The 23,866-nt window shown below is 48.1% G+C and overlaps 1 protein-coding gene and 1 long non-coding RNA gene across 5 annotated transcripts in view; one reads left to right on the forward strand and one right to left on the reverse strand.

Moving 5' to 3' along the window:
• Positions 1-7,514, reverse strand: part of ANK1 (ankyrin 1) — a 33,666-nt gene extending 26,152 nt beyond the window's left edge. Inside the window, exons 1-2 of one of the 3 annotated variants that reach the window (XM_042886267.1) lie at positions 7,455-7,514; positions 6,379-6,471 (exon numbers count right to left, since the gene is read on the reverse strand). In XM_042886267.1, the coding sequence (XP_042742201.1) occupies positions 6,379-6,405 (27 nt within the window). In that variant the 5' untranslated portion in view covers positions 6,406-6,471; positions 7,455-7,514. Of the gene's footprint in view, positions 1-996; positions 1,144-5,750; positions 5,846-5,922; positions 5,942-6,378; positions 6,472-7,454 lie in introns of those variants that run through there. The other 2 variants (XM_042886268.1, XM_042886270.1) reach the window with 2 other exon arrangements.
• Positions 22-17,088, forward strand: LOC122188172. 2 transcript variants are annotated; one of them, XR_006181498.1, is made up of 3 exons: positions 22-237; positions 9,187-9,355; positions 15,120-17,088. It is a non-coding gene; the product is annotated as an uncharacterized LOC122188172 (long non-coding RNA). The 2 variants fall into 2 exon arrangements; XR_006181499.1 differs by lacking the exon at positions 15,120-17,088 and adding an exon at positions 11,560-12,596.
• Positions 17,089-23,866: the final 6,778 nt, after the last annotated feature.

A 23,866-nucleotide genomic window follows, 5' to 3' on the forward strand; every position in this document is an offset into this window, starting at 1 on the left:
CTCTAAAAATACCAACTCCCTCCTCGCCCCAACGCAGAACCTGCAGGGATCGCCAGCCACTAATGGAATTTGTTCATTTTCTTTCCATTACTGTGTCAGACAGGATATTTAATAGCAAGATGCCTGTGGAAAGCAGATGCTTGCTGCCAAGCACAGAGAACAGTCAGAGCTGCAGGGACTACCTCAAGAAGAGCAGAGAGGAGCAGCCCCACAGACATGCTGAGGAGCATCTTGCAGGTAACACTACCCTGGAGGAGAGGGGTGGAGGGCCCTTGCACATGGCTGAGGCGTGGATGCTGCAGAACGACTGCCCTTCTGCTTCCCAGAACCAGGGTGATGGGTGCCGGGTGCCGGCAGCCATGGGATGGAGACACAGCTCAGACAGCAAAAGCAGACGACAGATATCTGCAGTCATATTCTCCTCTTAAAGTCCCTGCGTACACTGGGACTGCCTACCTGGCATTTGGTCGTACTCTTTCACAACAGCTGATTACTCTGGGGTGTCACAGGCAGCCTGACAGCATGAGATTAGCCAAGGAACTAAAGCATAGATTGGGTCAATGCCATCTCCTTTTTCAACAAAAGGGAACAGCAAGAAATGCAGAGACTCCATGGGCGTAAGTACGTATGCATATCAAAAAGATGCATGCACATCCCAGGCAGCACAACACAAATGCTCCTTAAGGCAGGCACACACATTGCACACTCGCCATCCACAGCTAAGCACAAAGTGCAGCACAGACACACTGCGTGCACTCGCTTGGCATTTGTGCTCATACTGCTGCCTGCACCCACAGTTGTTTGCTATCCGCCTGCCCCAGGATATACAGCAGTTGCTTCCAGATGAAAAAGAATGCCCCCAGTGGTTTTACTTTCCTTTTTTTAATTTTTTTTTGGCAGCTTGGAGTGTTTCTCTCCATTTTCCCTCTCTTTCCCAGCCATTTTTCAGGAAGGAGTTATTCCAAGCTGAGGAGGTAAACTTGCTTATTTGTGTACCTCTCACACAGCTAAGCCCCACGTATAGGCGTCGTGTTCCATAGACTTGGGGATCTTCAAGCTGTGAAGTGACAGGATGCAGCTTCCAGCACTTCCCAGATCTGGACTTTGCAAAATGCTCCAAGACCTTCTAAAGTGAAAAGCACAGCTCAGTGCAGCTGTGCCTCTCCTTCAGTTTCTCTTCTTTCAGGCAACAGTCAAATTATTTCTCTTTTCCAGCCTTGATGGGAGACTTTCTCAGTCCTTATTCACAGGGTATCACCACAGCCTGATGACTGCTCCTTCACCCCAGCAGAAGCCTGGGTCTGACCAAGCTCCTTGCACTGTAGCTGTGGGCTAAGGCAATATGCAAAGGGGATGTTTTGCCAAGCCAGAGGTTCAGGCTGGATTTCGCTAATCTTGCTCTATTTGTCTCCTGCACACGGTCAAAGTCTTCTCTAATCTTTTCTGGCAGTGCCATCACTCTTACTCCCACCTAGGGAGGAGCTCCTTCTGCAAATTATTGATAAAGGAAAGAAGGGTCTCAACATTGCTTCTTTCTATGGACAGGGGCCATGTTCATCAGGAACACCCTGTGTAGAGGCTGTTAAATGTAGCATGTTGATGATTCCCAAGAGCAAATGAGTTCAGAGGCTCACGCTGCTTTCATGGTGGTTTCTGGGCCACGAGGAAGGAAGCAAATTGTCCTGCTGTTTCAGACTGGCAAAAGGCACATATGCATGCTGCTACACTGCTCCATGTGTGCACCATGCCTGGGCCTTGATCAATTTGCTTTTTTCCAGGCCAAGCTACTGAAAATCATTGCCACTGAGGAGGCTCAGACAGCAAGCTTTGCTACAAGAAAAGCTTCCTGTGTGTGCTCTGTAGCAGAGGTCTTCAAAGCAACTACACCACTGCACAGGTTTCTATCTCATGAGTTTATCACTAAACATAACTGCATCTTCAAACTTTTGCCACTGCTGTATTCTTTGGAAGCCACGTTCTCCTGCCAGCAACTCCTGCCCTGCACACTTAGTGGCATTTGCAGCTCCACTGCTCTAATGCTCCTGAAACCCCACCTCTGGAGCAATACGTGCCACTTTTTCCCTGGTGTGCATTAGGAGTGAAGCCAGTGGAGGCATCTTGAAAACCAGGATGAGCAAGCAGTTTGTGAACAGCAGAGAAATAGTAACAGAAGAGCCAGATGCTGCTGCTAAGGACAAGGCCTTACCTGGGGATCCCCCATGGGGGCTTTTGACCCTGCTAAGCAGATGCACTCCCCCCCGCCTGGTCTCAGGCTGCCAAGTGCTCATGGAGGTCCAGCAAGGACAGACAAATTGTGTAAGGTAGCACACACTGCTCCAGCAATGCACAGAGCCCCAGCAGCAACAGGGAGATGCAAGCCTGACTCCTGCACTGTGGCCATGTGTTACAGAGGGCATCCTATCCAGACAGTGCATAAAAGGTCCAGACCACATCCCAGGAGATGACCCAGTCACTGTCAGCTGTTAGTACCAGGGCACTGTCAGCACTGCCAGCTGGGAAGGAAGTACAACAACCCTTGCAATAGCCTTTAGTTTGCTTTGACATTTCTTTGCTCTTGTGGGCATATGTCCAGCAGCAGGCATGGTCCTCAACTTTGAGGTATTGTTTCCAACAGAGAGAACAATGTAGTGCCTTACTTTAAGCAGTTCTCAGCCTAAGGACTTTTTTCAGGCCAGGGCTCTCCATGTTCTCCCTACCCTGCGGACATCAAATGCCCAGGTCAGCGGGTGCTAATGGTGATCCTTTCTCCTCAGATGAGAAGAATATGTCAGTTCTGGAAATAAACTAAAGGCAGATACTAAGATTAAGTGCATTTAGAGATGGCCCCTGGGGTCTCTCTAAAAAGATAAGGGAAGTTGAATTGGATTCAACTTGGAATGCCCAGAAACAGAAACCACACCATCTGATCAGCAGGAACTTTCTCCTCTATCTACATTCACAGAAGCTTGACACGGGTGGTCCCTGCAGTGGAAACAAAACCTACCAGCAAGTTTCAGCCTTCCTGGTGGAAGAAAGCATTTAATAGTGCACAGCATCTCCAGAGAGGCCACAGGAGCGAAGCCTCAGGCAGGCAGCCAGAGCAGCACAGAGAAGAGACTGCCAGGCACATACTGCAAACTCAGATGAAAGAGAAAAGCAAGAACACTGGGAAAAGCTCATCAGATGAAAGGATAAATCCATATATCCAAATTCTACCCTCCCACCATCTTCACTCCTGCGCACGCGATTTAGGAGAGGTCTGCAGATCTTAGTAGAACTTAAAGCATTAAGAGGTCATCTCTGGAAACCATTTGCTAAGTGATTTTGCTCTCCTTTCATGCATCACCTTGAGCAAAACCTTTGTCCATGCTCATTGTTGCTGAGTGGAGATTTCACAATACCCCAGGCCTCCCCAAGGCACAGAACACCAGAGGCCATGGCTGATAGTGCTGATAGCAGCAGTGATCCCCAGTCATGAGAATGCAGGGGTGCACATGGCGCTATGATCTGGCGGCAAGAGAATCAAATAATGCAGAAATGAAAGATCTGCACAAGTTCCTGCATCAAGGGGCTGTTAATGCTGGAAGAGAATTTGGCACAAGTGGCAGAGCAGAAATCCCAAAGTAAAGGAGGAGGGTCCCCGTCGGGTTTCTGAGAAGGGAGGCAACTCTTCAATTAGTTTTTGAGCTTTGAAGTTAGTAAAGTGGGGGCACATTTTCAGGTGCAGTCGCAGTCATCGGGCCCCTCTGTCAGGCACAGTCCTCCATCCTTACAGTATCACAACTAATTAGCATTTGGAAAGCCTGTTTTTATGCACTCTGAATGGGACAGGGTTGTTCTGGACTGTCACTGGTGGTGTAGTTCAGGGCCAAATTAACTCTGTCCCTGCTGAGCACGTTCAGATGTAGACAACTGGTCCCTTTCCTCCCACCTCACATCCCCTTTGCTAGATGCTGAAGCTGGAAGGGGGTTCAGGACTGTGTGAGGAGACGGATCTCTCCTTAATCTGCAATGAGCAAGTACTAGGGAGCTGCCCCTGCATAGTGAACTGATCCTTCCTGATAAGGATCCCCTGGTTCTATGAAAGTCTGCCTGCCTGTCATTTCCCAGATAGTATTAATGGAGTTTCTAAGCAGTAACATCAAGACCTTTTCTGAAATTTGCAAACCACCACTTGTCAGTGAAGTCCAGTGCTGAGTCCAACTGCAGGGACTGAACAGAGGAATAGGGAGCTGAAGACCAGGACATTGTTCCTCTGCACAGAGCCAAAGCAAAGCAAGAATTAGCACAGCGAAGGCTCCTGCCAGCTGGGGCAAGGCGCATCCAGGGGAAAGCTGTCACACTCCTTTGATGTTAGCAGGAGCCTCTGCTCTCTGCACAGCCTGAAAAAGAAAAGCTATTTTTACCTCGTCAGAAAACACACAGACTGTGACTGAAGACAATACACCGGTGCTTGTCACTCAGGAGCTACACCTCTTCTTACAGCACAATAGGATTTACAGCTGTGAGAGATGCAGCAGCACTGTGACTGCTTTGTATCTCCTGCTTTCCTACTGCACTGCCTTCCCCAGCCGTGCCATGGCTCAGGCAATACGTGCAACAGACAACATCAGTACAAGGGAAGACAGGGACATGCTTTGAGGGACTGAGGCACATCCTGCAAACCAGCTTCCAGCCTGCCCCAGGCTCTGTGCAGTGCCATTGCACGCAGCAGAAGCCAGAACGTGCCACCAAGGTCTGACTCAGTGCCTTATGGAAAAAAATTCTCTCTCTTTGCCAGTGTTTTGAATCAACTGTTCCTAATGTCTGCAATCTCTTCTGGCTGATCTTTTCTACCTCTGCTTCAGCAGGGCCAGCCCACACCTGCTTCCATGAGCAAAAGTGCTGAGGATGAGGCTTCCTGCTAGGATGGAGAGGCTGTGAAGGATCGCAGCACATGTGCATGGTTGCAGATTCACTGCTAGCAGTGTGCAGCCAGGCTGCCTGAGCTCAGTGTAGCCTCCAGAAGCCATGCAGGGAAGAAAGCATTGACAGGAAAGTACCTGAAGCACAGCCTGGAAATAGATTGTTGCCAACTTATCCCCGGTGAGGACATGCAAGCAAAAGCTGTGGCAGCACAGCCACCTGCTCCTCAGCAGAGCTAATAGAGCACTATGCCTAGAGAGAAACGTCATCCTGTGCACCTGTCCCAGAGCTTCGTGTGGGTGAAATAAGGAAGGTGATAGCACAGAAATCAACGTGTACCACTGAGAGGAAAACAAAGAAAAAAACCCCTAACAGCCCTCACTTGAGGGCACCCCCATCTCTCAACAAAAGCAGCAGCAAGAAAGACAAGGTGAGCACAATACCAGGGGGACTTAGGAATTCTGGATTGAATGCCAGACTCCATTGCTGAATCCCAGCATGACCTTAGGCAAGCTTCCAGCAGCCTAAGAAGGGCAGCAAACCCCTTCTACCATTCCAGGGCCCATTTAGGCTACCATACTTTGGGGACAAGGGCCTATGTTGTCTGGGGCAGACATAAAACTATTTAAGTGGCCTGGATGCACCTAAACTCCTGAATGTAAAAAAAAAAAAACAACAACCAAAAGCCCCCAAAATAAAATAATAATAATAATAACAACAAAATAAACAAACACCACAAAACCAAAGCAAATAAAAACACCCCTCTTCGAACAGACCTGATTCCTCTCCCCCTAGTGCAGCCCAGCAAGCCCCTGACCATGGCAGAGACTTGCCCAAGTACTCACCCTCAAGTAATGCAAACATGGCATTGCTGCAGGAGAGTCAGCTCACCCTGGGCAGCCAGGGTCTGCAGGTCTGATCAGCTCACTGATGCTGAATGCTGCAGCCAAATAAACTGTGTGAGCAGCCAGACTGGAAGCGTTATCAGCAGGACTGAACCCTATCATCTCCACTCACATGTGTCTGCTGGAGTGGCGGGAGGCACTTTCCCTCCCAGGAGGTAATCTCCCTGCCTGCAACTGGAAGATTACAGCTGCCCTGCACGCAAGCACTCAGCCTATGTTGCACCTGAGGCGTGCTTCATAAACATGCCCCTGAGCTGTAAACAGGGAGGAGCCCGCTTACGTGAGCCCTGTTCTTCAAACAGCAGAAGGGAAGATGGAGCTTCAGAAATACAAGGCAAAATGAAATAATCCTGTGGCCTGAACCACGCTGGTTCTCCCGGTTTGTGCTGCGCAGAGCCCAAACAGCTCATTGGTTGCTGCAGACCTTGGCTGGGGCACAGGTCCCAAAATGGGGGACACTGAGATGGAACTGAAGTGAGAGATGAATTCTGGTGACAGCAGCTCCAGGCCCTTCGTAGGGCCTGAGGCTCGCTGCAACGCAACGAACGCGCCCCTTCCCCCCTTCTACCTGCACAGCAGACTCCTGCTCCAGCATCCCTTCAGGAGATCCTTGCTTGCAACAAGAAGGCAAGGGGTCCACAGTGGTTGGTGCATGCCCTCTCTGAAAGACACGCAATGGAGTCACACCAGTTGTCCAAGGAACAGCCCTCTTGGAGTCCACTCCCATCCCACCCTCTCCTCCTGCTCACACAACACAGAGCCACGCTCACCTGGCACTCTGTGCATTCTTCTGCCAGTGCTTTGCTACCCTATTTGGGATCCTTGAAGAAGCCCTGGGGTGGTGCAAGGCAGCCACGCATCTTGGTGCCTGTTTCTAGCTAGCAATCAGCAGGTCCTTGATACCAATTACAAGTTCAAGAACTTTCTCCACTGGGACAAACTAGCAAGGCTGTGACCTGATCACACCTGGAAGGGTCTGGGCATCACATTGATAAACGCAGCTTGTGTCACTTTTCAGTTGCAGAGGGGACAAAATCAGCTGCATTCCTCTAGGGAATTCCAATAAAACAGACCAGCCCACCACTGGCTGAGCTTACACCAGTTGGAGCAGGAAAAGAAAATCAAGAGAATCTGTTAGGATAGAAAAATGCTTTGCACTATGTAGAAATTGAGATTTTTTTTCTTACTGAGCCAAGTCCGGGTTGAAACATTAGAGCAGGAATAGTCCTTACCTCAGTCCAAGGAAATACATTCCCCTTGTCCAGTGCAATTCAGTACTTCACAGGAAGTGTGGGATCCCTTAAGTGTTCGACCTATAATGAACTCCTCCTCCCATTGAGGCTGAGCTCAAATGTTAATTATCAGAAGGATGAGCAATGTAACTGCTGCCTGGCACACTGCATTTGCTCTAAAATGTATTGCTGCTCTGAACCTCCAGGCAACATCAGCCATGTCTCAGATCCTGCTGTTTTTTTCCCCTGTGTAACACATCATGAATGCAAATACGAGTCCTCTGAAGATAGAACCCTATCAGCCAGGGCTATGAGTCTATCCAGAGCTACTGGCTCAGCATAATGCAAACTTTCTGCAGGTTCTTTTCCATGAAAACACTTCAAAAGTCTCAGGCAATGCTTTAACACTTACCTGTTTTCAGAGCTTGAACTGAGACGGGCTGGACTGCTCACTCCCTGGGATTTTGCACAGTATCACACAGTACACCTATGTGAACATCTCCTTACAGGCCTCTGAGACTGCACAAGTCAGCATCACATTGCGTGTTCAGTTAGCTAACACAGAGCTAAATCAGAGCTCTGAAAAAGGAAGAGATTTCAGTGGATGCAATAGAAACAGTCTGTTAGAAAGTGCAAACCAACGTCGAGAAAAAGCATCCAGGACAAAGAGTGAATAATTGCTGTCAGCTCTCTTGTGCCCCTGTGTGCAACCCCAAGGACTTCAAGGAGATTTTTGCCAGCCAGGGCTCTGATATTGTCATAGCACTGTTCCCCAGATGCTATAATATCTATCATACAAGGGAAAAACAATCTCTCCTACCATCTTGTGACAGCACACAGCAGTCCTAGTGCTTCAGTGCCATGGCATGACAGGTTTACACCTGAGATTGAGCTCCAGCACCAACTGCAGACAGAGGTGGGACAGAGGGAAGTGATCTGTGAGCAGTTAGGAGGAAGGGGGGATCCCTGAAGAAAACTGCTCCTACAGACACAAAAAGTTTGGGGTTTTGTTTGTTTGTTTGTTTTTTTTGAGAGATACGGAGTCCTGCCTCTGACCTTTCCTGAGAGTCTCTGGAGAAGATCTTCAGCTGCACTATGATGTAGCTGTGAAGGAATGCAGGGCTCCTTTCTCTGCCTTGTTATCTTCCATGTAATTAGAGAAGGGATCTCCGGGCACCACAGGCTGCTGCCAGTCCCTTCTCAGCTGTTATTTTCCTTTCACTTAAGGGAATGGAGAGTGCATGAAGCAGAGTATCTCACACACATTGCCCTGGGGAAGAGTAAATACCTCTCTTTAACAGTGGGCTTCAGTTCTTTGAGGATACAGCACGGTGCTTTTGCTCAGAGAATGATGTACATCCTTTCCTGCATTCAGCAGCTTGAGAAACAATGCTAGGACAGGTCCAGGGCTGAAGTCACTGAAGGGAAGCTGCTCTTCCAAGCCATCACTGCAACCTCCTGGAGCAAGGACAAGTGTGCAGCAGGGTTTGTTTTATCCAGCACATCCCCTTTCTGCTTACTGAGGACAACAGTCCCTGTGCTCCAGTCACCTGCTGAGGCTCCGAAGAGCAGCCAGCTCCCTGGCTCCTCTGGTCAACAAGCTGTTATCTTAGGAAACATGAATGCAATTTTAAGGCTGAGTCAGGCACAAAAGATGAATAATTTAAATCCTTAGCAATTCTGTTGCTGTTGCCCAGCTGTGGGTAATGGAAGGTACTGAGCTTCATGCAAGGAGAGAGTTGCAATGAAAACCAGTGCTGCTGTCAGGCTGCTTCCTCCTGCTAGGAGAGAATAGCCATGATGCAGGCATAAATAAGCAGATAACAGCACTCTGCAGTGCTGAGCCAGGCACTCTGATGCTAGGAGCAGGCAGTTCTCTGAGCATAGCAAGCTTGCTTTCCTGTGGCATTTGTTGTTTCTGGCATCTGTCATTTCACAGAAAGTCAGTGCGAACTGCTGGTGCCTTCCCTCTCTAATGTCAATTCCTCGGCTTACAAAGTGCTGGAATCATCAGCCATGGGCCAGGGGAAGGGCATGGAAGGGGCCACACTGACACTTGCTCTTCAGCTTTCTGTCAGAGCAGGAGCTGTGCAGTGTTATGTGATGGAAGGGGAACAAAGATTTGCTTTTCTCACATCTTCCAGGCTGTGTTGTCATGCTGGTTGCCTCCCCATCCTCTTGTGTGTGTGAGAGAGAGAGAAAAGAGGAAGATACTTGTCCCAAAATCAGTCTAAAAACCTGCACCCAGAAGCATGAGGCAGATTAAAACTTGCAAGAAAACCACTGGACTGCATTTGCAAAGCTGAGCAGCAGGTAAGTATAGGTAATCTTTTCCCATTGTACCCTTGGATCAAATAAATCTTTCATGGCTTTCCATAAGTTCAGAACTGTTTGAGCTGTGGAATTCACAAAGGAAATCCAGAAATGCAAATTGAAAAGAGCAGCCTGCCCTTTTACTCCAAGAGACAAACTGCCTACTACCAGAATCACTGCTGCTTGGTTCTTAGAAGAAACAGTGTGAGCATGACATCAGAAAGTTTGGGCAGCCCTTGCCCCTCACTGCATTGACACTGATCAAACAGAAGGCCTCACTGTGTGTCCCTTTGACATTTTATGATACGAGCCATAAGATGTTCTTTTTGCTCCTCATTTGGATGAGCCAGGCAACGCAGCTGAAAATGTTATCTGACCAATTCATCTTATAAGCTCATTCATGCACAGAAATCTCAGAGACTCAGATTCATTGAGTGCAGACATGAAAGAAGTGCAGAATTCTCACATAAAAGCAATATCCATGGACTCTTGCCTATGCTACAGCTTAGCTCTGTGCTGTCCTGGCTGCACAGACAGATAGAAAATGCTCAGCAGCCTCTGCATTTGCTCCCCATCCATTGGACCAGAAGACATCTTGCCCACAACATTAACAACTGCTGTTGTTTTTGTTGTTGTTGTTTTAATTCTTTTTCCCTCTGCTGAAGGCCAAGCAGTTCTGAGAGCAAGGAGTATCACCTAACTGAGCCTGAATTGGAAAAAAACAGCTCTGGGAAATCAGCTTGGCATTATGCCCACAGTGTGGGCCAAGGGCAAATCACTTCTTAATTACTGCTTTAGGTACAAGTTTCTGCTTTCACTCAGGCGGGTACCGATCTGAAAGACATCAGGAGAGCCTTATCAAGCTGCTGCTAATTAAGCCCAGCTATTGATCCTATTGAATCCAGTGATTCTGCTGTAACAGCAAGATTGCAGATCCGCCGATTCCCAAATGTTATTATGCCTATTTGGGGATCTCAAGATGGACAAACATCCAGCATTGAGCTGTAATGCATGCCTGGAGGCAGTGCAGACTGACATCCTGTGAGAGCAGATGAAGGCACAGTCCCCACCTGGCAAGATGCACTCTGCTCCTTTTGGCAAGAAATTTCTGACTCTGCTGCTCAGCATCAAGGGAAGGAAAAACCTTTTGCTGTACCTCTACTCTCAGCAGCCACCTGGTCTTTGAGGTCTGCAGTGCACCTAAATGCCGTGGTCCCACCAAGATCCTCCTGTTCTGTTCTATCAGATCACTTCAAGCAATTGAACAGAACTTAGAAACCATTTCTGTAAACCTTTTCTATTTTCAGTTCTCAAATTATTTTCTTCTGAGTTTGTACCAGCAAAAAAAGCCTTCAATCAGTGCTTTGTGGTGTATGCAGTCCTGTCACCAGCTTTGCAGCAGTCCGACAGGTGTCAGGAGCTCTGCACAGAGCTCAGAGGGAGTTATTTTGATATTCAGAGCAATAAGCAAAACAAGCTGTACACCTGTGATTTGACACAGAAATGCTCTGGAGTTTGATGAAAGGCTCAAATATCAACAGCAAGGCAGGAAGGTTTGCACCAAAACTTGAAATAATTCCAATCAATATTCATGCCACAGTCAGCTGCAACTTGTACAGCTTTTTCCTCTGAATAGTCGTGGATTGCAGCTGGGCAAAAATAACGAAATGAGGATTGACGAGAGACATGGTGGCACTGCAAGTGCAGCACAGCCATTTCCAGGAACAGCTGTGGTGTGACAGTGCTGGGCTGCAGGTTAGCATGAGGGGTGGTTGCAGAATCAAGGCACAGTCGTAGAAAAATAAGTCATGGGAAACCTCCATCCTCTTCATGCCTCTAATGGATTGAGGTTGTTAGACGCTCCCCTCCTGGGAGGTGGATGAGCAATATTGACTGGGTTATGCCATCATCAACAGAATCCACTCAAGGCATTGCCAAGACTATTTGTGAAAACTATAGAGTACTACTAAAAATTTTTGTTGCTAATATTTAGTCCTGGGGATTGTTTGATGGAAAGCCATTGAGATTATGGTGAATATTCGTTCTGCAGGAGCTCGCAGAGCAGATTTGTCCCTGCTTTTCTGGCTCCCATGCAGAAAGAAAAAAATCCCAACAATGCTAACTCTTCTTTTTGGAGCTCAGAGCTTCGTGTACCATCAAAAGCAAACTCTGCACTCACAAGGTCACTCCTCTTTTTTCTACAGATGCTGTCCAGAGGGACTGTGACAACATTAACATGCTCATCCTGGCACAGAGCTGCCCTATAAAGGTGCCCTATATAGGTGGTCCCCACCAGCTTGCAGTGCCAGTGCAGAGCAGACCCCAGAACGAAACCTACTTGAGAAGTGGCTTCTTACTCCTTACCTCAATCCCAGAACTTAGAAACACGTTGTTGAGCCTTTGCTGATCACCTTGCTGAGTAAGCTAAGAGGCCAAATGCTTCCTTGGATTCTTTTCCACTCATGTTCTGATGACTGTGCATCTTGTGGGCATGACTATTCCAGATACCATTGATTCATCTATTTCCTCAGCATCCTTGACATGCCTGCACAACATGATATGAGCATTACAGCAAGAGCAGCAGCTCACACCAGTGTGCTGCTCACAGTACAACAGCCAGTTGTTCTCCAGTTACTGCAATGCTCTGAAGAACCGTTTGGCAGACCTGCAAAAAATCCACTTGAAATCTTGAACCTCATGGGTTCCATTTAAGGATAATTAATGAATGATTCAGAAGAGATGTGCACACCTCTGTTGTATGCCCACAGCCCTGTTCTCAATGATCAGCATTTAGGATGATTTCATCTCTCAGTATCTTTTCCTACGGTCTAATTCAATTGCATAAGATGCTTCTGGATGACAGAAGAAGAGTCCCAGAAATAGTTATTTGTACATGATTTTGGGAAGGGAGCAATTCTGTAGAATAAGCGTGAAGATAGAGCTCTACTGACCTAGCAGAGCTAATGAGAGTCTCACAATTGTTCGAAACTTGAAGGAAATCAGCTATTTTATTTCTCCCAGTGGACATCTTTCACTGAACACCTGCAGTATCAGCACTTTTCTCTGACCTCAGCTACAGAACTTTGCCCCTGAGAGCTCTGTCAGCTACTATATGGGAGATGTGGTGTATTCACTGTTGGAAAGTGTCACAGTGTCACACTCTCTAGATCTATCTGTGTCTGTGATGGGGGGACAGCAGGCCCACAGGACCACAGCCCAGAAGAGATGGGAGGATGCTGACAGTTTACAGGTTGGTTTGGTCCAGCTGTGACTAATGGGGCAGGGGGATCCACTGACCCACACCCCAGGAAAGGGGAAAGGGGACAAGGGGGAAGGGTAAGGAGATGGGAGATGGGCCTAAAAACAGAGCAGATCTGAGGAGGAGAGTTAATTTACTAAATATGATATCGGAATGCAAGATAACACTATAGGATAGGATAGGATAGGATAGGATAGGATAGGATAGGATAGGATAGGATGGGGATTGAGGCTAATCAATCCCAATCTCAAATAAAATGAGAGTGTGTCCAAAACTGAATGCCTTACTCTAGAGATGAAGGCAAGATGGTCTGAGCATGCATAGCTGATATGAGCAGCAAGAAAAGGAAAGATCTTGTGACTTGTGAGTTTTGCTCTGAACACAAAGTGCTTTTGCACTCAAAGTGCATTATTTTGGAGATGTAGACAAAATACATAGCATCAGTTGGAAAGCCCATGTAGGAATAGAGTGTCCTCAGTCGCTCTAGGGAGTCTAGTCTAGCCTAGGAGAAACAAAGACTGCTGGAGACTGCTGTGCTCCTGGAGGCAATGGAAACAGAACGCATCTTTTGATGCACATGAGTTTGGAATTAATTCAGCTGATTGCAGACTTGCAATGATGCCATACCCACCACAAACCACATGACAGCATTATCTCTACCACATCATCATCTCCCAAAGGATGCAGCAGCACAAGGAGCAGGAATGGCAACTGAAATGACCTGCTTTCCTTCATTGCACCAACCAGCAAGCAATTCTGAGGCTATAACTCAGCTGACCTACTTGCTGTGCAGCGCAGCATCCTTCTCTCCCAGACCAGAGGAAGCTGAGGTGGGCAGTCCAGAGGCAGAGGTCTGCATCACAGCACCCCAAAATGGGGAGACAGCCCTTTGCACTGAGCAGACCTATGAGGATGCTGGCCGTGGTCAGCAGTCCCCTCTGCCCCAATGCACCCAACAGCACCATCCCACCCCAGAAACATCCGAATCCTCTCAGCTGCTGCTGCCATGGAAACGCCAGAGAGAGGCTCCGCCAGCCTTTGATGTGCTGATCTGTTTAAAGCATGCAAAATGCAATTCAGAAGCTGGGGAGCTGTGTGGGGTGCATCTGGCTGCCCTAAAGATGGAGGCTCTCTGAGGAGCAGGGATTAATGCACGATGGTGGGCACCGTGGCCATCCGCTGCTAGAGCAGTCACAGCGTGCTGCTCTCTGCCCCGGCTCACACACTTAACAGAGTTTAATATTTAACATCAGACAAGCTGCTGTTTCACAGGGTAATTTGAGTTATTAATAAAAAATCTGCCCTAAATAATTCAAAAATAAGATGCTGTTACTCCAGTTTATCAGCACTGGCAGCAAGTGCTGGGAGCTGAGCACCAGAACAGCGCTGGCCACAGAGCAGTTAATGAGGAGCCTGGAAAAGGCTGCTGCAGCGTCAGAACATCAGTGGATACAAGCAACATGCAGCATAATACTGTCCCCATCTCCTGTCACATCATAGGCAGAGAAGTAGGAAGCAATTCCCAATGAAAACAAGGGAAACACAGGACAAGCAGGCTGCTTGATCCCCTCTCCAGGAGCTCACAGAGATCCCCTGCCTTGAAAGGGCATCTCCAAGCCCAAAAAGCACCGCACAACTGCATACCTTCAAAGATGCATAGTCTTGTAGCATTTAGCACTACGGTTCCCTGAGGATTTGCTGTCGGTAACAGACAATGTGAGCCACCATCCCCTGCATCCCAATGTACCCTTGGTGGGCACCCAGATTGTAGTGGTCCATTGCAAGCCAAGGAGCCCTGAAATGTGAGGGCACAAAGGAAGATTTCATTTGTTTGATGGGGTTTCGTGCCAGACTTCTAACACAATATGCTTTACATCATGAAAAGCAGGCACCCAAAGTGGTCTCCTACAGAAGTAATGTCTATGTCCTGCACTCTGCCATTCCCAGCACATTCATTTTAATGACGTCCTACTCCACAGCTGCAGCTGAAAGCCTCCAGCTCTGCAGTCTCTTCTCTTACCTTTTTGCAATCTATTGTACCTTGGAAGCATCTTCCAAACAACATGTTTGTATGCATGTTTGCTCGTGCTGACCTTCAGAACCACAGTCAAAATTAGGTCCTTGTTTTCATGGTTCAGCACCCAAAAAGACTCCCTGAATCTCTACTGTTTCATTGCAGCTCACAATCACATCGTTGGCATGCCTTACATCTCTTAATGTAAACACAAACATGATTAGTGCATATTTTTGAGGTACTTTTTGCCTTACACCCTCACGTTCTCCCCGTAACCTGCTGGCAGAGCTCAGCAGTTGGCAGCACAGAGCAGACAGCTGGAGGAGTGGAGCTAACTGTAGTGGTTGCAGCTCCAGAAAAAGTACAAAAAGCACATGGCTTTCTTTGGGCTGGTTTTATTTTTGTTTGATTGTTTGATGTTTCCCCTAAAATCTCACAAGAACTACAGAGGCAATTCTGAGGATGCTGAGCTCCTTTCTTTATCCCAACAGGTCGCGATAGATTCTTTCTGCCAAGAGCAAACTACAGGATCGTGTGATATTTCTGAGCCACCTTCCTTTGTCTTCTGTGTGCAACGTTGCATTTATTTGCAGCACAATGTGTAAAAACGCACCACTGCTTCAGGGAGGAAGCCTGCAGACCACAATAGCCAACATGCAATGCCCCTTTCCAATGCAGACTTGATCTCCCTGCTGTATAAAGGAAGTGCTTCACTACTGCAGTTGCGGACTGGTTGCTGGCTGGTCTGAGATGCATTTCTCCCTGTTGACCCTATTGATGGGGATGAGTTCAACAAGTTATGTGGAGGAGCTGTGCTGATGCAGTACTGATGGGGAGCAGATATTTTATACTTTTGCCTTGTGATGCTGTAGCTCCTTTTACTGCAATCTTAGCACTGCAGCAGGCTTGACGGGCGGCATTTTTCCTGCTATGTGCAGATAGGGATCAGCCTGCTGGCCATCACGTTGTTTTTTTAACAGGAACACGTTATTGTGCATCAATGCATGGCCAACCTGTGTGTGAAGAGAGCTGCCATGCCATGCTTCACTGAGCAATTTCTGCTTGGACCAAATCTAGCGAGCTGAGCTAATCCTGCCAGGAACAGAGCTGAAGAAGGGAAAAGATGAGAAAATCATAGCCTGCAGGACAAATATAGACCCTATGAAGGCATCTCTTGCCCAAGAGCTGAAATATTGTCACGAGAAAGACAGTGGCCCACAGATATATTTTCTATTTCAGCTTTTATGTTGAGAAGCAGAACCGTAACCGTCCCCAGTAAAGGGAAAACAAGTACAGCATAGCAAGCCAGTTAGATAAGTTTTCCCTTACTGAGAGCTCTGCAGCACATTTCCCATCCCCACACCACCACTCCTCAAGCTCATCACCAGCCTGAGTTCTTTCATCCACCGCAAGGAAAATTAGGAGCAGAGAGAAGCAGCTGAAAAGGAGATCCATGCAGAGACTTGCAAGGACAGGGAACGGAATGATTGAAGTTCAGCATCTTATTTAAGAACAGACTATTTACTCCTATAATGAAAACCATGGAAACAATGAACAGCAAAACATTATTGATTCAAACATCAGAGTAAGGACCTAGAAATGGAAGAGGCGTGCTTGTAATTACAGCGCCCAGTGAAAACTCACGCCAGTCATCAACAAAGCAGAGCTGATTCCCAGGCAGACCAAAGGAGGACACCTTTCACACTCTCCCCTCCCCATTCAGAAGACTGAAAGAGCAAGTTTAGTTGGCATGTGGCCTCTGCCTAAGGCTTGACAGTGAGAGAAAGGTACAGCCCAAAACAGCCCTGCTCTTCTTGTACGAGAGATTCTGAAGTTTTTGAGTACCATTCAGAGCAACTATGCTTTAACTGACAACGCAGAGCTGGGCTGTGGAATAGCATCTACTGCTCAGTAGAACAGTTCTCTCCAAGTAGAGCAATGTGAGCATGCTAAGGCACAGTGCTTTGCACGAGAAGCAGTGCCTGCAGCTGGGGACAGAAGACATCGAGATTAATTGCAACGTGTTTGGAGATGGAAAGGTCAAATGCTTGGAAAACCCAGAACAACACTTCCCACCACGCTCACCCAAGGTTTGGAGACCCTGTGTGGGGACCATCCACAGATAGGGGCAGCTCCCATCCAGTTTCTGTTTGGAGATGCTCAGTGCAAGTAGGAAGCGCGCTGTCAAAGCTGAAACTGTCCTCAGCTCACCCCACACCTGTCTGTCTCATCCACCAAGCAGCACTCCTCATGGCATTTATCTTATTCTTTGCTTTGTGCTGTAATCAGCAAGTCCTGGGTAAGACACAGAGCTCCCCTTCCAGGCATGGCATCAGGACGGAATTAAATGGACTCTGAACACACAAAAGTTTTCCTGTAGATTATTTAGAATCTTTTGTTTTCTGAACAAACATCACTGTACGAAAAGTAGAAATATGTTCACTATTCCTTTGCAGTGACCACCAGATGAGCTGAAGATATAACATAGTTTAAGGTATGTTCAAGTAGTTCAAGTATAAACACAGTTTATGCTCTGCAAAGGCTTTAGGCACTGTGTTCTCTGCATTTCCCATAGCAGAGGTCCAACATACAGATATGAGCACACCCTGCAGGACCTGAACAGTCCCGTTACCACACTACAGTAGAGGACTGTAACCATCACTTCTATTTGGTGCTGGCTTCTATTGTACGTTTTTGCTTAAGTAAGAGGCTTCTCAGTGACCTGAGCAGGCAGACATACAGACAGACAGACATGCACGCACTCTCTCCCTCTTCCCTCATCACTGTATAAATATAGAAGCCTCATCTGTTTTCTGAATGCTCTCCTGCTGCTGCATTCTCTCCCTCCGCCTCCCCAAGACACTTTGGTGAATACCTGCTACTTTTGTTTCTACTGTAGATTTCTCACTGCAACATTCCAAAGTCCTAGATTTAACACAGTCCCCTATATTTGCTGCCCTACACAGAACTGTATGGCTCCAGCTTTGTGTTTCAGCCACTCAGCAAAATTTGGTTTGCAAATAGAAAGGGAGCTTGGATTTTGCTGCTGTTTGCAGCACTGTGGCTCAAAACATGACACAGTTCATCTGTGAAATGAAATGTGAATTTTCAGATGGTTCTGCTGTGCAGAACTGTCCCTTCATAGAGAGATGTCAGAAATCTCCCCATGTCCAGGAGGATGCCCTCTGCACACCTCAGATTTGAATGAGACTATCCACTCCAGGGGCAGTTTTCAGAACCCACCCTCATGGCATTCTGAGAGCTGGAGGTGATGGCTGCTACAGAGACAGAAGTAGGGCAGAGAACCCAGAAATCTCTGCAATCCTTGACCCATCCTTTCATCATGCCTCCAGTGATGCTGCATCTTCCCAGACCGGCGAAGTGACTGTACGTTTCTGAAGAACACTGACATACTTAGGCAATTAAAATGAATTAGCATAATTCAGACCAAACTTCTAATTTTAGCTCTCTGTAAAGCTGCTTTCCTTCGAGCTCACATCTAACCTGCTGTGCCTCAGCTGCAGCACAATAGAAGCAGCTTCTTATCATGAACAAAGCGAGCTGCACGTGCTGCCAAGCTCAGCTCTGTCACAGAAGGCACCCTTGGCCTCATCCCCTGCACATAGGAATTGCTCTGCTTGGGCAGACCCTTGGGATGCTCCACACTGCACAGGGGACCAGGTACAGAGGACAGGGCGCACTTAAAAGACTTTGCACCAGAAATGGATTTTGGAATGCTGCAAGGTTTAAAATGTTGCTTGCCTCGTCCCAGTATCTTGATATCTGCAGGGTTCATCAAACCTGCATGGATACCGTTATTACCTGAATAATTTAAGAACCTGCAAAGCAGCCGTGTGGAATGGCACCAGCTTTGTCTGCGTGCCTTCTCCCCCCGCCGATGCGTGCCTGCAGCAGCAGGGGCTGCTCCGACCTCCCATCCTTTCCTTCCAGATGCCTACATTCAGCTCATGTTTTCCACGCCAGCCACTCCCCCTCCCATCACCGGCGCTGCAGTTCCTTGTCTGGAAATGTCAGGAAAGGACAGATGCACAGGCTCTGAAATGCCTTGCTAGCTCAGCAGTGCACACGCTGTTCTTCACTTACAACTGACTTGGGTTTTTGTGCGCAATTTGGGAAAGCAGTCAAACACGGCCCATTATACATCAGCTCCCTTTACCTGAGAGATCAGCTGAGCACCGCATCCGCCAAGAGCCGAGGCGGACAGTGAGAGAAGTAAAAGGAACCGCTGCTGAATACGTGTTCTGGTTTTTCTAACTGGGCCATCTGAAAGATCTCTTGGGCTGCGCCCATTGCAACGTCACGTGTTCAGCCACAAGCTCCTGTAACCTCTCTGCTGTTGCAGGAGCACGGAGGGAAGTCTAATTTCTGCACTGCCATTTTGATTTCTGCACGTAAATATGACACACCCTGCCCTCTGCCAGCCCTCCTCCCATACTTCATGTCATCACTGGGAGCAAAACCCGAATGTTAGGAGGACAGATGCTCCCATTACAACCAGTGTACGCTGCATTACAAGCTAATGGAAGAAATGCTGGAGGGTGGTTGCGAGTGGCAGCGAGTGAAATTTGACAGAGTTTAGTCAAAAGTAAGTTTGAAAGAGTCTCCTCTACCTTCTGACTCCACGCCAGAAAGAAACAGAGACACAGAAAGGGTTGGAAGGGAGGCCTCCGTGGGTGCTCACAGAGCCCAGCACAGCGCTGATGCTTTCTCTCCTCCCGACAGCTTTTCCATCCGCACAGCACTCCAGTGGCAGGTCAGATCAACAGCATCAGAGGAAGCTGTCATCACACGCAGCCCCCATACTTCCCAAGCCAGCCTAAAACACAAACTAAATATTTATTACGCTTCTACAAAGTCTGAATCTCCTCACGGTGCAGCCGGCTGATGTAATCCTCCCCAGATCCTGACAGGACTTGCTTCCCCAACAACCTTGACAGTGCTCAGAGGGTCACAGTTACCTTCTTGTCACACAAATCAATTCCTTGTTGGCACACTCGGCAGACAGAGGCGGGGATGTAAATCCTCCACCACTGCGACATCAGTCGGTGCATTGGATCACCTTAAAGGAGCTCAGTTTTGCCCCAGTCTATCAGCAGCTGCAATACAAAACAGTTTCCCAGCTTTACACCCTGGACTCTTACAGCAGAAAAGGTTCATCCTTTCATTGCTGTCTCGAACCCAGCGCACACACAACACACACAAAGATTTAAGATGGCACTGCGATTGCAAAGTCCTTTCCTAAGCCTAGATAACAGCTAGATGGCTAATGACTGAGCCCATTCCTAGAAACACACTCTAATTCTTTGCCTACACACTACCCTGGTTACATTCACAGTGGTACTTCCTTGGCTCTCAAAGGCTTTGGTTGCCCTGATACTCCATGTCCCTCCTCACTTCCACAGCACAGCATCAAGCTTCAGGCAGAAGATAACAGTGGAGTTTCTTCTGACTCCTTCTGTGATGTATTTGAGTATAAGGTAATGAGCACTGAAGTATTTCCTGCTGCAGCACGTAGAGGAAACTCTGCACCAAGCACGGGTTGCTATCTGATAGCAGGGAGACATATGCCTTCAAAGTAGTCTGTTTTGTTTCCTGGAAATGGGCAACTAGGAAAACAGCCAGAAGTTTTATGCTGAAAGTTTCTCATTAGGAAACATTTTCTTTTAGCACTCAAGGCTGTATTGTGTGAGATACTGTACAAATTCAGACTGACAGACTGTCCTAACCTTGGACAATTGCAAGCCAAAGGAAATAGCAGTGAAAAGAGAAAATAAGTGGCTTAATTCTCCTTGTTCAAAGCAAACAAAATAGAGGCAGCAGTGCAGGCGCTGGGCTCTGTTCTGTAGAGCCCAAGCAAAACTTACTCTGAATGTACTGAGAGGGTGCATCACAGAACACACAACATACACAACAACACAAAAATGGCTGGAAATGCTGCAGAATGCAAACCACTCGTGCCCCAAGGCATAGACAGCATCAGCTTGCATGGAGTTAGAAGCAAGTTGTTCTGTGGCCTCCACTGCTTTGTTAGCACCTCTTAGGATGACTGGTTGTCCCTCTGCTATTGACACCAATAAAGTGAATTGCAGCAGTGGGCTCAGATACAGACCAAGATATAAACATGCAGCGCTGTGCAAACTCAGGGCAAACAGTCTCTGCCCACAGGAGCCTGTGTTTGCATAAAGAGCAAGAGACAACCAGCTGGCACATGTGGAGAAGTAGAAGGATCCAGTAACACAACGTTTTCAGTCCACACTGGTGGCAGTGTGAGAGTATTTTGACAGAGAGGCCTCCTGTGTGGATATATGGTAAGCTGCATGCAGACTTCCAAGGCACCAGCCAGGCACCCAAGCTAACATGGCTAACATGGAGACCCCCTCAGCTGCTGCTGCAAAACAGAATGAGAAAACTCCAACATGTTCTGGTAGCCCTTGCTGTGGTGCCAACACAGACTTGTGCAATAAACTGCCACCACTGCAGACACTCAGGCGGTGGGAAGCAAGGGATAAAAAGGGAGGACTTTTCCTATAGCAAAATCTCCTGGTTCACAGTAGAACTCCTTAACTGCTTTCTGATGGCATAAGAGACAAGCTGCTCTGTAGAAGAGTAAAAGGCCCTGCAGGGAAAAGCTGTGAGCCTGCATGCAGTAAGCAGTTATCACTGAAGAAAGCAATGTTTGACTTGCCAGTGTGGTAGTTAAAAGGCCCCATACCCAGTGACAAGCTGCTGTCTACAGACTTTATATCTGTCCGTTGCTCTCTCCAAATTCACTGTTCTCTGCAAACACAGAGCCCTCCTGGGCTGCCCTGGTCAGACATCCCAGTGCTCAGCCCCATGCAAAAGCATCCCTCACCCCAGCTTTGGTCCCAGAAGAAATGGAGGGCAAGCAGGGGCTCTGTCTGTCCTGACTTTAGGCTGAGCTGTGAGGCAGCCCAGCTTCCCTTCCCAAAGCATGTTCCCTGGGCATAATGCTTGGGAAGGGAAAGCTGAAGCTCAGGTACTCTGCAGTGTGCCAGAATCCTGCTGAATTCTCCAAGAAGACCTTGCACCATGTCCCCCATGCTGTGACAGTCCTGAATAGTGCACTGCAATGCTTATGGCTGCAAGATCTATTTCATCTGCCCAGGGAGGTGGTGGAGTCTCCTTCTCTGGAGATGTTCAAGACCTGCCTGGATGCCTGCCTGTGCGACCTGCTGTAGGGAACCTGCTTTGGCAGGGGGTTTGGACTCGATGATCTCTGGAGGTCCCTTCCAACCCCTGCAATTCTGTGATTCTGTGATTCTGTGATCTCAGGGAATCAGAGCCCCTGGGTTTATTCAGGGGAGTTTTGCCATCTCCATTGTTTATGTCACTGTCTTGGCAGTAAGCATAACTCAAGTCTCTCACAAGGAGCTGACAAGAAGGTCCCCCCTGGTCCTTTCCACCTGAAGAAGCCCAGATACTTTACAGAGATCTTTGGATTTCCCAGTCCATCACTGAGACATGCTGACACCGTGATTCATGGTGAGGGGCAGAAGGGAATAACATGGTTTTCTCAAAGGCTCACAAGGGATGAGCATTCTCTTCAAACAGGCATGAATGAAATTGGGATTCCAGTGCCCAGGACTAGCCCAGACTGCCTAAGTGGGCAGCTGTCTGGCAGTGGGGCAGAAAATAAAACTCTGAGGGCTGCTCAGCAGTGCCTGCTCTGCTCCATCAGCAGGACTTCTCTCATGGCTGTGCAGAAGCAGCCGTTGACACATTCTAAGCAACAGAAGTCTGCTGTAAACCTCTTGCTCACAGGAGATACACAGAAGTCTCAGACTCTTTTGCTAAATACAGAGGAGAAGCTCCCTAAGACATCTCTGTGTTGCAACCTTCTCTCACACGTACCCTGGATTACCCTTGGTGTCACCTCATTCCTCTTAGCCTCTCTGCACTGGTGTATAGCATAGACATCAGGCCCTGTTGTGAGAAGAACAAGAGATCTTCAAGCAGCAGCAAAGCAATCTTAGCCACACATCTGCTCCCGCGGAGAGCTGGCAGCAAGAAAAACTGACAGTGGCTTTCCAGAAAGGTGCTACAGCTCAGAACAGCAGGCAGAGCCCAGGCTCCTGCGTGCTGATGTCGGCAGAGGGGACAGGCACCTTTTCTTGCTCTGGCTCCCTGTTGCCTGCGAGCGTGATGCCTCTGCTGGGAGGGATGAACCACATCCCCCTCACCAACGCTGTCTGTGCCACGCAGCAGCAGCAGAGCACTCGGTCCCTGCACAAAACTGCTCCTTCTCCCCAGGTGGCCTGCTGTCACTGTACCGTGGGTGCAGTGTCCTGGCAGAAGCAGGGCACAGGCAGAATATTAGAAACACTCCTCACTGGGAAAAGGGGCAAGTGTCACCTGCTCCTTTGCAGTCTCTGGGAGACTGCATGAAGCTGAAAGACAGAAAATTTATCCCAGAGATCAAATCCATTACTAGCAGATGATGAAAGGACTTGGAAATAGGCTGAGACTTTGATGCTTACACAAACCCTTTGCTCCCTCTGTCCCTTCACCCTCCTTTTTTTCTACCCCCATCCCTGCACTGTCAGGATAAACAGCAGACTCCTGGCCCCAAAAGTTGTCTTCTGTTTTATAGGGACTGTTCCTTGTGCGCATGGATTTGTTCTGGGAACAGAGTGCCCCTCATCATCTCCCCCCCTCCAAAAGCAAACAGCACCCACTGCCACAAGAACAAGCATCTGAATATAGGGCTGCTCACCCCAGCATCACTGACCTTTTTCTTCCGGTCCCGAGAGCGATTTCTGCGCTTGCGATTGGATTCTTCCTTCTCCTTCTGCTCCTGTAGAGCCTGAGCCTCGATGTCTTTGATTTTCTTCAGCTGCTTTGCTGCTTGAGCCATGGCTGGTCAGACTGCAGCTGCTCCAGAGCTCGCAGTGGCACTTTCTGCACAGCGCACTCCTGTTCCTGGCCAGGAAGGTCCCTTTCCAGCTCGAATGCTGTCGACCCAGATGGATGTGAAACCAGTAACGAGAGGAAGATAGAAAGCAGACAACAAGCCCCAAAGGACAGACGGTGTCTCCAGCTAATTGCTAGATGGAGTCCAGAACACCTTTATAAAGCATTAATAATCCCAAATCCAGCTGTTCCAGAGGTTCTGTGCACCATTGCAGCAGCCCCTGACTGCACTGACACATCATGCAGAACCCTCTTGATGGGACAGGGCACCGGGCTGTGCTGTGCT

Source organism: Lagopus leucura, unplaced genomic scaffold (genome assembly GCF_019238085.1).
Source record: "Lagopus leucura isolate 7727_CA_CO unplaced genomic scaffold, USGS_WTPT01 Super-Scaffold_100056, whole genome shotgun sequence".
In the NCBI taxonomy this organism is placed as follows: Eukaryota; Metazoa; Chordata; class Aves; order Galliformes; family Phasianidae; genus Lagopus; species Lagopus leucura.